Source organism: Physeter macrocephalus, chromosome 7 (assembly GCF_002837175.3).
Source record: "Physeter macrocephalus isolate SW-GA chromosome 7, ASM283717v5, whole genome shotgun sequence".
NCBI classification, from domain to species: Eukaryota; Metazoa; Chordata; class Mammalia; order Artiodactyla; family Physeteridae; genus Physeter; species Physeter macrocephalus.
Window position 1 is genome coordinate 15,744,818 of NC_041220.1, and position 14,481 is coordinate 15,759,298.

Consider the following 14,481-nt stretch of genomic DNA (forward strand, 5'->3'; position numbering starts at 1 on the left):
GACGAAGTGAGAGAGTGGCATGGACATATATACACTACCAAATGTAAAATAGATAGCTAGTGGGAAGCAGCCGCATAGCACAGGGAGATCAGCTCGGTGCTTTGTGACCACCTAGAGGGGTGGGATAGGGAGGGTGGGAGGGAGACGCAAGAGGGAGGGGATATGGACATATATGTACACATATAGCTGATTCACTTTGTTATAAAGCAGAAACTGACACACCATTGTAAAGCAATTATACTCCAATAAAGATGTTAAAGAAAAGAAAAGAAAAGAAAATTGCAGAGCTGAAGAATCTAAGCACAGAGATAAATAAAATGAATTATCCACATCTATTTACCTATTCAGAAAATAGGACTGTGTTCTCCTCTCCTTGGCCAGTGTTGTTTTAAAAAAAATCCTCTTACTTAATAAAGCTCCAAATATTACTTTTGGCAACTTATCTCAAATAATATATGTTTACATCCTTACACCGAGGCTGCTGAGTAGCTATGAAGCATGGGAACTGATAAAATCATTTAGCCTTTTCTTAATACAGATGATGGATTATTTTTCTTCAGCATATGTAAACTTTATAACCTTTTAAGGACTTTTAGTTAGTTTCATTAATAAGTGAATCCAGTTTTTAAAGAAGTCTTGATAGCTGGATTTTTAACTAATTGAGTATCTATTTGAATGAATTAGCAATGAGTTGATGTAACTGAAATGGACACCTATTTTGTGTATAAAGGGATTTACGGTGTTTGATGGAGCTGTCAGTGTAGGTGCGATGACAACCTACTCCCTAACACTATGTTCACTACCTCTGGAGATCTTGCTCTAGAAAATACTCTGACATACTTTTGCACTTCCATATATGAGTCTGTGAAATTATTTTAATTAAGCAATTTCTAACAAAAATTATTTGTTGGTGGTTAAAACACGGCACAACTAGTATATGTATCTGCTTCCTGATGGTAAAGAAGAGTGTTACTCAGATAACACAAACCTTACATGTGAACATCATATGCCCATCGTCTCCTTCTCTAGAAACTTATGCAATAGACAGTAATCATGAATGTGTTATACATACAGACATAGACTATTTTTCACTGGAGAGTTATATTTTTATATAAAGATAAACTGAAATCAATTGTGAATTTCAATAATAGGAACATGGTAAACATGTACGTTCATGAGATTGACTCCTAGGCAGCTATTGAAAATGACTCAGTATACATGCACCCTATGTTCATAGCAGCACTATTCACAATAGCCAAGACATGTAAACAACCTAACTGTCAATCGACAGGTGAATGGATAAAGAAGATGTACAGGGACTTCCCTGGTTGTCCAGTGGTAAAGAGTCCGCCTTCCAACGCAGGGGACGCGGGTTCGATCCCTCGTGGGGGAACTAAGACCTCACACGCCGTGGGACAGATGAGCCTGTGTGCTACAACTACTGAGCTTGTGCACCTCAACGAGAGAGCCCGCATGCTGCAAACTACAGAGAACACATGGTGTGGAGCCCGCACACAACTAGAGAGAGAAAAACCCACGTGCCACGACTAGAGAGAAGCCTGCGCGCCGCAACGAAGAGCCTGCGTGCCGCGACAAAAGATCCCGCGTGCCTCAACAAAGATCCCGTGTGCCGCAGCTAAGACCCGATGCAGCCCAAAAATAAATAAATAAAGGGGAAAAAAGGGCTAGCCATCACAGCCTTATTTTTAAAAAAAGACGTGGTACATATACACAATGGAATACTACTTGGCCATAAAAAAGGACAAAATAATGCCATGTGTAGCAACATGGATGTACCTAGAGATGATCATACTAAGTGAAATGAGTCAGAAAGAGAAAGATAAATACAATATTACTTATAGGTGGAATCTAAAATATGACACAAATGAACCTATCTATGAAACAGAAACAGAATAAGGGATATAGAGAAGAGACTTACGGTTGCCAAGGGGGAGGGGGGTGGGGGAGGGAGGGATTGGGAGTTTGGGATTAGCAGATGTTTAATTATACTTCAATTAAAAAATAAATTTTAAAAAATGATGCTGTAGAAGTCTATTTAACAATACATGGATATTGCAACATTATGTTTTAAGTAAAAAAATATATTTAGAACCCTTATTTTAAAATCCTATTTATGCTAAGAAAATTCCAGTAGTGTACATATCAATCTTTTTTAAAGCTACCTCTGGATGACAAAATGACAGGATTATAGGTATTTTTTTCTTTGAACGTTTTTCTGTGTTTCCCAAATTTTCTATAATGAATATATATTTGCAATCTAAAAATGATGCTAACAAAATTAAATATATACAACAGACTCTAAAATGAAATACTGGTTACATATGTATGTTTTTCTGTGGAATACTAGTGAGTCCAACCTATGAGCCTTGGACAACTCATTTTACGAGGCCATGAAAAGGACAAGCAGATGTTTGACAGGTAGAGTTGCATTTAGCATTCCAAAAGGCAATTTAATCCACTCAACTTCACAAAACTCCAAATGTCATGGAACTGTCAGTATAAATTGCTTACCGACACACTGGCAAGCCAATACCATAAACTTTTAGAGAAAGACAGGTCTTGAAGATGCTAGGCTTATTCCCTCATTTTACAGAGAAGGAGATACGGGCTCCGAGCATTCTGTTTAAGTGACCAACTGAAGGTCAGCTGGTGATAGAACTAGGCCTAGAACATAAGACTCCTGACCCCTAGTCCCATGCTGTTTTCTAAACTCAAAATGCTTTAGTTACTTGTGCTTTTGATTCTTCCTAAAGACAATGTTCAGCTTGTGCTTATGGGTACTGAAAGCATGCCATACATAGGAAAAGAGATCTACATGTATATTAAACATCTATGTAATACATCTATTTAGAGTCTGCCTTCATTAGTCATTTATGACTGGTACAAGCTGTGATGTGCCCACTTCTTTTCTCCATTTCCAATGCTGTTAATTAAGTCGTTCAGAGAGTTTAGAAAAAGACAAAGTGGGAAACGTTTCATTGTGACCTAAGGAAATTTAACTTCAGAGTATTCAGAGGATTTAAAAAGAATATGATGCGTCTGTCCTGTAATGAAAATGACAGTTTTAAAGCATCACTACGTTCAGCCTTTCGAACACATCACAGTGGTTTCTGTTCTCATATCTCCCTACCGCACGAGGACACATCCGGCCAGATGGCACTACTTGCAGTAAGCAAGGGCCGTGAGCCACATACTCATGGCTGTCCTTCCTTCGTAGTCATTTAGACAAATCTCCTGGAGTGTCATTTAACACTGAAGCGACCATGAAGAGCTTCCTTACGTTCTAAGTGGTAGCCATGTCATTCCAGAGGTGGCAGAACCTCAAAATATTTCTCAGGGTCATTCAGTTTCCTCTGAGACAATAACTCATCAAGAATATGAAGACCTACTATGTATCTAACACTGTGAGAAATACATAAATTTATAGGGCTGTTCTCTTACTCTACCAAGGAGCTCAAAAGCTTAGCTGGGGAGATGGAACTTCTAGTGAAATGATGAGAAAACCGCTGAGGGCTAAAGCAGACAGGCAGATAAAAGCATCACGTGCTGCACCAAAATTGGGGGCAGAATCATTTAGTACTTCTGGAGAAATGATAGGCTTAGAGATGAGACGGATCAGAAGGGGCCAGAGAGTGGAAGAGAAGCTTTCTGAAGAAGTCATCCTGTTGAAACTTGCTAGAGGGTTAGGATTAGGGCTGCTTGGCAAGGGCAGCCCTTTATGGAGAGCGGAAGGGCCTAGGGAAGCAGGGAACCGTCCTGGTACTCAGCTAGATTTCCTTCACTTTCCTATAAACTGACTGACAAAGGACTAGGGATTTCTAAGCCTAGTTTTTCTATGAGCATCAGGAAAGCAGATAAACCTCACTGTCCACATGAGAAGCTGGAAGAGAGCTGCAACGGGGATTGAAAAGGGGCCTCTTCACTTGGTATTTTAAGATTAAAATGAGAAACTGCAGTTTGACCTCAACTAGATTGAGACCCCAAAAGCTCACTCACCATAGACTATGACAGTTGCGGTTGTGCTTTTCCTCTTGGCGACAATGTTTTTGGCAACACAAGTATAGTTTGCAGTATCTGAGAGGCGGGCCTGCTTGATGATGAGGTTGTGATCAATAGTAATATAAAAATTCCTATCTTCAACAGGATCAATGATGTCTTCATTTTTCAACCATTCCACCTAAAGATGCACAAGAGAAACAGATAAATTCCCAGTATGGATCCCTTGATGGCTGTCTGTCCTAACTTTTGTTTTGCAGTGTGAATAACATTGTTCCACGCCATCAACTTCTGAAAACCAGAGGAAGTAACTTTCTGAGGTCACATTAAGTATCACTCACCTGCCAAACGTGCTGATTCTGTCTGTACTACATTATTCTCAAATGTCAATGACCCAACCGGGAAATACAGTGTTCAAATTGTTTTTCACTTTGCCCTCCAGGCAGGAATTGGGGATGTGCGCTGCCAAGTTCAGAACCCAATCAAAAATAATAGGCTAAGCATTTCAAACTGAACTCAAACCTTTTGCTATTTGATTTGTTTACTCTTGGCAACTTACCTGCTGCTTTTCAGCAAAGAATATAAGGACTATTAAAAAAGCTCAAAAGGCACCTTAGACATCGTGTAGCTCTAATAAAACAACATTTGGATGATTTATGTGTAACACATGGATTAAATTCCCTTAAAAGTGCACTTACTTTAAAATATAGCAAAAACATATTTAGAGATGTATCTAAGCCAAAATCTTGGGTGGAAAAAAAAAAAGGTTTTCTACTAACTCTCAGTATAATCTAAATAGCATATAAGTCATAGTCAAATCTCTCCTTTTGTCTATCTCTAGCATCAAATCTTTGGCTCATGGTTTGCTTCTGGAGAACCTGACCTAAGACATGACTGTTCAAAACTACTGAACAATTTTTCCTGTGCAAATATCAGTTTAGCAACAGCAATGTTATCCTTACAGAATGAAGGGAGGGGAAATATATCTGTATAAGATGTCCTTATGAAGGATAAACTATTTCTTGTTCCATAAATTGCTTTTTTCCCCCCTATGCACAGGTTTTTCCATAAAGCAAAACAACATTGATATTTACCACACTTAAACTTGCCTTTTACATTAGTGTGGATTCCCATACAAGTAACCTTTAGTGATAGGGAGTCAATAGTATTGCCATTTTCAAAATCTTAAGGAGCTTCCCTTGCACCGCAAGAGGTCTGGAAATTAATCTCTAAATCCGTCAGTGGGCTGGATGTTACACAGCTCTAAATTACATCTAACACAGGGACTCGAAAACAATGCTTCCCTAATCCTTAGAAGAGAGGACAAAATTTACTGGGAAAAACAAAATACAATCATCTTGAAATAAACATATGAGGATGTAGATAAGAGTAACCATTTGTAATGACGTAAATTCTGAAATAGCTAAACTGTTGATATTTACACTAATGGAAGTGAGAAAGCGTGAAATCCATCTAAAATAGTGGAGTTTTAAAACACGCATATTGTTTTCAATAAAGACAGCACATTCAGTCTTGTGCTTGGATATATTTGACGAGAGATGCACACTCACTTGACCTGGATTTTCTCAAACTTCGGCCCTAAATGTGTGGTAATATGATCTTGCTACAAATGCAAGAGGAAAGGGAGCAAGATTCAGACTATTAGAAAACTGCTTGATGATAATTGAAAGCTGAAGTTAATATCTTCTGAAGCTAATCTTTACACAGATTATCTCTGCCGTTTGAAAGAAAGCGTTCCACTTACAGAAGGTCCTGTTGGGCTCCCGATTTGTTCTTAGATCCCTCGTGTGTGTGGGGGGCGGGGGGGGGGGAATGGCGGGCGATGCCAAAGGAGGATGAGAACTCTTAGAAATTCTTAGGCATAGAAAATTAAGACGGATGCAGGCCCGTGCCTATCCTTTTCTCGTGCGTTGGGAAGATCATCTGGCTCTTGCCAGCTGGGATTTAATTTCCCCACGAGCCATCGGGCGAGCTGTCTCTCAGGCGAAAAGAGGGAGTTTGCTTCGAAGTGCCTAGGGGTTCACAGCCCCCCCCCACCCCCGCAACTTTCTCCTTTGCTGTGACCTCACACGTGTGGAAACAAGCCCTGTGTCCAATCAGGTTGGAACCTGAGCTGTTACTCTCCAGAGTTGCCCTGCAGGGTGCGCGCTGAAGCTACCTCCTTGAGACAGCTCCTAAATGTATACTTTCTGGGCTCCTCCTTTTCTCTCCTGCTTGCTCCACCCACTTACAGCACTCTCCTGGGAGCACTTCTATAACAAACCATTTGCATTCAAACCTCTGCCTCGTGATTTGCTTCTGGAGAACCCAATCTAAGTCAGGACTGTTCGAAACTATGGTTTCTTCTATGTACATACTAGTTTACAACAGAAACGCTATACTGATCGTAAATGACACAAAGAGATCCCAAGGGATACTGCAAACCACCTGTTTATTTGAAAAGTTTCTTACATGGAAGAAAAAAAGGATTCCGCACTGCTGGCAAAACATTTAAAAAGACTTGCGTGATTGCTGGGTATATGATCTTTACTTTCTCATACGTGACTCCGGTATTTTCCTCAGGTGTCTCTCGTCAACATCGGAGCAGTGATTATGACCTGAGATTCGAGGACCCCTAGAAATGCTGAGGCAGTAACCCTGGACCCTGTGAGGGACATGGCCCTCCTCCCCTAATTCTGGCTTTCACCCAGGCAAACTCTGCTTCGATTTATTCTCTACACTGGGCTTGCCTGTATGACTTTGAAGAAACAATGACATCTACAGAGAGAAAAGAGCTGTAGGAATGAAGAAAGGACCCAAGGACTCGGGCTTGTAGCAAGATGCCCCCCTCCCAGTTCCCTATGCCCCAGAACTCCCAGTCTTGTCACCAAGTCCTGTTTTGAGACCTGATCTCCAGGAGAAGCTCAGGTCTGGACCACAGGTCATCACTCACCTCCTGCGCTAGAATCACCATCTTGCTCAGCACGTCTCCATCACCCACACTCCAAAACTTTTGAAACCCTTCCTCACTACCTTGGAACACGGCACCAACATCTTCCAAATTTTCAGCCTCTGTTCAGATTGTTTTCCTCGCTTTTCTCTAACTAAATCCTAGCTCTTCATGATGCTGCTGTTTCTTCTAGAGCCCTTTCAAGTGGGGATGTCTGATTTCCCAAACCCAACGTACCGCGAGGCCTGGGGATTCAGTAAGTGTCCTCCGTGATCCACACTGTCTGCCCTACCTTCACATCCTTGCAGTGCAACGTGGCCGTGCAAAGCCATGTTGAGTGGCGTAATCATACGTTCATGATGACAGAACTCAAGTGGGCCCTAAATTCTGCCAAAAGATGGTACGATATTTTCATCGTCTGTTCACTGTCCCACACTCCTAGACAGCTATTTCACACCTTCTCCACTCTGCGTAAACACTACCTCCCCCGCTATCCTCACTTTCGGCCAATGACCACGATTTCCATGTCACGGAGAAAACTGACAATCACCAGACATCTCCCAAAGCTCCTACTACCCACCTACCACCCCTGTTCTGCACCCTCCCTCTTGTTACTAGGGCAGCTCTCTGCTCCTGTGTGTCACCTCTCACTTGTAGCCTACATCCCATTCCTGTTCTCTTATTCGAGGGCAAGCCCCAGAAATTCTCCTCTCTTACATCATTACTTTCCCACTACACAGACTCATTTCCACCAGCACACAGACACGTGGTTACTTTTCACAACTGAAAAGAAAATCCCTCCCCACTCATTTCTGCCTTTAGTCGCCCCCACGTTCCTTTGCTCACCTTGAAAGACGCCTTGGAATACTTGCTTGTGCATTCTCTCCAGTTCCTGTCGTCTTCATCTCTACGGAATGCGCTCGAATTCACACTGACCTCCACTGTTAGAACTGCTCTCTTTCAAAGGTACCAGTGACTTTCACTTTGTTAGGTGGACTGGTGAGGTTTTAGTACTTGACTCAGCAGTAGCATCTGATCCCATCGGTTTCTCCCTCCTCCTCGCCTGCCTTCTCCAGACGGGGCGCTTTCTTAGGTTTTGTCCCATCTCCCCCCCATTCCCCCACAGCTTCCTTGGGTTTAGGTCTGTTCTCCCTGGGTAGCTCTGTCCTTGGACCTCTTCTTTTTTCAATTTTCCATCCATATTCACTTTCTTGGGGAGCTCATCCAGTCTCATGCAGATGACTCCTAAATTTATCTCCAGTCTAGACCCCGTTCTTGAACTTCAGACTCATATATCCAACTGCCTTCTTGCAGCCCCACTGGGTTGTCTAATAACGACCTCCTGAACTGCCCTCCAAACCTGTTCCTCCCACAACTTTACCCGTCTCAGTTAAGGCCAACTCCATCCTTCTAGTAGCTCAGACAGAAACCTCAGGCTTGGCCTCGACTCCTCTCTTCCTCTCCCCTTTGCTGAGGTGATGTCAGAGCAGCAGCTTATCAGAATCTGACCACTTCTTGTCCCCTCAGCACCACTCCCTTCCCCGAGCAGGTCCCCATCATTTCTCTCCTGGACTACTGCAACAACCTTCTGTCTATATCTTGACTTTTCCCCTTGGTCCTAACATCTGTTCTCAACACAGTAGAGTGATCCTTAGACCATAAGTCAGATCATGCTATACCTCATCTACAACCCTCCAGTGGCCCTCCATATTGCTCAATGTCAACCCCCAAATCCCTGCAAGGACCCACAAGGTCCTGCATCACCAGGAACCCTGACCTCTCTGAGATCACCTAGTTTACTCTCTCCCTTTCTCTCACCTTTTTAGATGCTGACTCCTTTGCTGGTTCTCACGCACGTCAGGGCCACTCCTGCCTTGGGGATGCTGAGTCTGTCTGCTGGTGCACCTGCCTGGAATAATCTTTCCCCCAATAAGTTTGCTCTCTTCTCTCCTTCAGGTCTTTACTCAGATGTCACCTTCTCAGTGAGTCACTTCCTAATCAACCTTTAAAACTGCAACATCTCCCTCTGCCTATGCTTGCAATCTCTCACTCTCTTTTATTGTCTTCATCTCATATAGTCTGCATTTTACTTGTTAGTTGTCTCCTCTACCAGAATGTAAGCTCCACAGATTTGGGTCTATTTTTTGATCACTGTTACAGTCCTGTAGCCTGGAACTGGCAGATAGTAGGTGCTTAGTTAGTATTTGCTAAATGTATGAACAAAACAACACATGTAGTAGGGTCAAGTCTGTTAACACATATTTTTAGATCTCCATACAGTTGGTGCTTTAACTGTCAAATTTAATAATGAATATATATGGTGAGAGCAATTTTAGACATCCCTTCTAGCTAAGTTCTGCTGGAGATTAAGAACACAAATCTCCACTGCCTAAGGTCAAATCCTACAGAGCTGGCCTGGCCTCCAAGTGGACTCATTGGAGAGATCATGACATAGAAGAGGGCCTCTGGAATGATGCTAGGAGACCTCCAGTGTTTCAATGCCATTTATAAGTATGAGTCTGAAGTGTCCAGTGGCCAACATGTTTTAACTAAGGCATCTTTGAAAATGGAACTCTCTCTAGCCCACATTATACCTGTATGTCTGCTGCAGAATTTTAAGGTGTTTTGAGTAATTATTGCGGAATTTCATCTAGTAAGCACAGAATCTAGGTGATCAGAGTAAACCTGAGACTGTAACACAGCTTCCCAAGAACTTTCCATTTCAATAAACAAAGATGCACCTTGTTATTTCAATTCCATTCCGCAAACACTGAGTACGTACTATGTACTGTGCATTGCTGTCAAGTGTTGGGGGATAAAGGGAAAAATCAGATAAGTGCTTCCCTGTGGCATTCGCTACATAAGACAAACCTATAAACTAGTAATCACAATGTGACAGAGAAACAACAGACATGTGCAAGGATGGAAGCAAATCGGGGTTCAAATTATGTGAGGAGAGGACATTTGAACCAGTTTCTCAAGGATGCAGTTAAGCTTGTTGGGAAGGCAAAGGAAAGTGTGGGATGAAGGATGAAGAGGATATTTCAGGAAGAGGAAGCAGCAGGTGCTTCACACAGGCCTGAATCCTCTTGGGGAGTCTAAGCACTGGACAGTGGTCTTAGCTGCACAGCCAGGGCAAGCGGAACAAGGATGGAGAAGTTGCTTTCAGGAAATCACTGAGGGACTCCCATGCTGTGATCCACTGAAGGGTTTAAAGAGAAGAGCCATTACGATGCTTTGCTTTAAGAATGACTATTTTAGGGGGCAGTGTGGAAGTTGGAAACCAGTTAAAAAGGCTACTGTCGCAGTCCTGGTGAAAGACCATGAAGACTGAATTAAGAAGGACCAAGGGGACTGGGGAGAAAAGAATGGATACAGAAAGTAATTTGAAGGGGCAAGGGATAGGGCAGAAGAGTTGCCTGTATGTGGAAAGGAGGGTGCAAGACAAAACCATCTCGTTTCTGGCTTGGGGACCTGTGTGTAGATCAGGGATAAAGGAGGCAGACAAGATTTAAGGGCTGAAAGGATAATGATGAGTTGATTTGGCGATCTCATAAGGAATCCAGGTAGTACAGCATGATTCTCTACAATAGCTAAATTGCTCAAAATTCTCCAGTTATTTCCATGAAAAGGGTGATTTTTTTCCTCTAAAGTTTTGAAATACAAAAATAACAACAATAAAACCCTCATTACTTCTGCTTCTCTTAGATCATAGCACTAGGAACAGAACACAGATATTGATTAAAAGGATAAAACATTTATTCCCATTTTGGTTAATTAAAAACTCAGGAGAGGATGTATGGGAGGGAAAACAATGTGAGAATAATTCTGTTTATCGTGTAAAGGGTTGTCTGAATCAGCAAGATAAATCAATATAAAAGCCTTACAGATATATTCTTTTATTAAAAATATATATCCTTTTCATGCAGTATCTCCAGAACTCAACACCGCCAAATAAAGTGACACTCTTCCATTTGAAGTAATTTTACAGTGAGTCTCCTTACATAAACTGTATGTAAAATCCCAAGAAACAATACAGTATCTTTTGTAGCGCTAGAAATTAATTGTATTGAGTATTTAAGTGTTTAATTATACTTTTGCAATGCTACTTATTTGTAAGCTAATCTTGGTTAATCAGGAGTCAGTACTTGGGTCTGGCCTCTGAATTCTGTTCATATTTTGTTCATTTCAGTGCTTCCTGTTGACTTCACCCAGAGACTTGGCTTCTTCTCACCCCTCCCATTTAGCAAACCATTTGATTTATACAAGGGACAAGTCTTTCTGAGTTAGAAGTTATTTTTAGCTATGTATAAAACATTCAAAAAGAGAGAAAAACAGGTTCAAGTTCAGAAAACAATAAAAGGCTTCGCCCATAAACCATAACTTGTCAGGGCTGCAGTGAGGCAAAGCACTGTTTCTGTCCTTGTGGCTCAGTAACTGCGGTCTTTTCAATAATTTGGAGCTTATCTGGAGTAATTTACTCAAGTGTTTATGAAGACATAGGATTTTGTTAACAGGTAATAAAAATAATTATGAGGAAACGTTAGGACATCCTGTTTGCATATTTGGTTGCTGTTTGGTCTTGACTACCCCACTGTGTGCCACTGAGAATCTTACTGTAAGAAGCAGTTCCTCCAGTACCAGATAAGAGGGCTGCTCTCAGGCCAGACTGCCTGGGTTCAAAACCCATTTCTGTGCCTCTCTTGGGCAAATTTCTTTTCTTCTATGTGCCCCAGGGTCCTCATTTATAACATGAGGATAATTATAAAATTGATTCCATAAGGTTTTTGAGGATCAAATGAGTTAATACACAAATTACTTAGTGCTTGGCATACAGTCAATATTCTTAAATTATTATTAGTATTACATTAAGAATATTCCAAAGGAGCTGGGACAAAATCCAAACAACTCTACAAAAAAACAGAGAAGCGGCAATCATCTAAAAACAAAAAGGAAAGGAGAGATCACAATGGTGGAGTAGGAGGATGTGGAGCTCACCTCCCCCCGTGAACACATCAAAAACATATCTACGTGTGGAGCAATTCTCACTGAAAACAAACTGGAGACTGGCAGAAAGACTCTCGTACTGCCAAGGCTATAAGAAAGATCCTCACAGAGTCGAGTAAGAAGGGAAGAGAAGCACGATCAGGTCAGGACCTGTGCCCCTGGAAGGGGACATAGAGAAAAAGGGAGATTACAAGGAGAAAGATCTGCCCTAGGGGGTGGGCAGTTCAAGCCACATATTGGGTGCCCCAGCCCTAGGGTCCAACAGCGGGAAGACAAGTCTCCTTAGCTGGTTTGAAAACAAGGGGGACAAACAGGAGGGCTGTAAGGAACCTAAACTCTGCTTGTGAAGACTGTGCACATGCTCCCTTCCTCCCAGAAACAAGGCAGAGGAAGCAGATTGAAACTGCCTGGGCCTTGGCCAGTCTCTTGCGACCGCCCCAGCACATGCCAGAGTCTGAGCCAAGCACCTGCTCTGGCTCCTCCTGCTCCACAGCACAGCTCCACACTAGGACGAGGGCCGCAGCGGCCGAGGGGGGCGCACAGTTGTGAAAGACAGAGCTGACTGGGACCCAGAACGCATCTGAATGGGGCGAGGGAAGCCATTGCTGGTGCTTGCAGAGGCAGCGCATGGGGGAGTGGTCCTGGACCCTGCATGGGGCTGGAGCCACCACAGCCTGTGCCCCAACCACACCCAGTACCCACTTCTCTTGCTCCAGCACTGCTCCCCAATGGGGTGAGGGTGCAGGTGCTGGGAGGGGAGAGAGCAGACACTTAGAGAAAATGGAACCAGCTAGGAACTGACCCTCAAGGTTTCTGCTCCAGCAACTTGGGACCTGCCTCTGCCTCTAATAGGGTGGTGTTGGCCACTGAGCAGAGGAGAAACCCCAGCTCACACTTGGCTCTGGCTCTAGCACCCCCCTCTCAGCCCCACCTCCTACAAAGGTGAAAGCTGCCATACCCTCAGGGAAGATGTGAGTCATAATCATGTCAGATCCAGCCCTTCCACCAAAGCCACTGGGCACAAACGTATTGTATAGGGATGCTCCCATACAAGAACACTACTTCAAAACCAGAACAGGAAATTGTTTCACCTAATACCACAGAGACAGAGAAAGTTAAGCAGATGAGAAGACAGAGAAATTTGTTTCAAATGAAAGAATAAGAGAAAAACCCTGGAAAAGCAAGCGATGAAACAAATAAATAATTTATCAGATAAAGAGTTCAAAGATTGGTAATGAGAATGCTAACTGAATTAGGGAAAATAACAGATGAACACAATGAGAATTTTAACAAAGAACTAGAAAATAAAAAAGAACCAGTCAGAATGTAAGAATACAAAAACTGAAATGAAAAACACACTTCAAGGAATTAACAGCAGACTAAGTGATACAGAAGAATGCATAAGTGATCTAGAAGACAGAATGGAAATCACCCAAGAACAGAAAAAAAAAAATTTTTAATGAAAGTAGTTTAACAGACCTTTGAGACAACAAGTGTACCAATACGAGAATTACAGGGGGCCCAGAAGGTGAGGAGAGAGAGAAAAGGACTGAAAATGCATTTGAGGAAATTATTGCTGAACACTTCCTGAACCTGAAGAAGGAAACAGATATTCAGATACAGACAAACCCAAACAGACCCACACCAAGACATGTCATAATTAAAATGGCAAAGTTAAAGAGAGTTCGAAAGGCAGCAGACAAAGAAAAGAATCATATACAAGGGAACCTCCACAAGGCTATTAGCTGATTTTCCTGCAGAAACACTGCAGGCCAAAAGGGTGTGGCATGATATATCTAAAGCGCTGAAAGAGAAAAACCTCCAATTTAGGATACACTATCCAACAAGATTATAATTCAGAATTGAAGGAGAGGTAAAGAACTTCTCAGAAAGAACCAAGGAGTTCATCACTGCTAAACCTACCCTAAAAGAAATTTTAAAGGGTCAGTGAAAAGACTACAACAATTAGTAAGAATTTAAAGGAAAAGAAAAAATTCCATGAGTAAAGGCAAATATATAGTAAAGGCTATGGATCAACCACTTAAATAAGCTAGTACGAAGACTAAAAGAAAACAAAATTTTAAATCAAGTATAACTACAACAGACACTGAACAAACATAAAGATGTAAAATATGACATCAAAAACATGACATGTGAGGGAGAGGAATAAAAAAATGTAGATATTTTGGAATGGTTCTGAACTTAAATGACTACTATTTTAAAACAAGTAGATATAGTTATAGGTCAACATATATGCACCGCATGGTTACCACAAATCAAAATCTACAACAAATACACAAAAGCCAGAGAGAAAGGAACACCAGCATACCAATAAAGAAAACCATCAAACCACAAGAGAAGAAACAAAAAGAGAAGAAGAGAGAAGAACTACAAAAACAACCAGAAAAGAAGTAACAAGGGTACAGAGACAAAATGGTGAAGTAGAAGGACATGAGCTCCCTTCTTCTTCCAAAAACACCAAAATTACAACTGCTGAACAACCATTG

The 14,481-nt window shown here is 41.9% G+C and overlaps 1 protein-coding gene across 1 annotated transcript in view; it reads right to left on the bottom strand.

Annotated features, from left to right (window-relative positions):
* The window catches only part of UNC5C (unc-5 netrin receptor C), a 416,430-nt gene that overhangs the window by 63,449 nt on the left and 338,500 nt on the right, over nucleotides 1-14,481 (bottom strand). Inside the window, exon 5 of the mRNA XM_024126662.2 lies at nucleotides 4,018-4,198. Within this exon, the coding sequence (XP_023982430.1) occupies nucleotides 4,018-4,198 (181 nt within the window). The remainder of the gene's footprint in view (nucleotides 1-4,017; nucleotides 4,199-14,481) is intronic.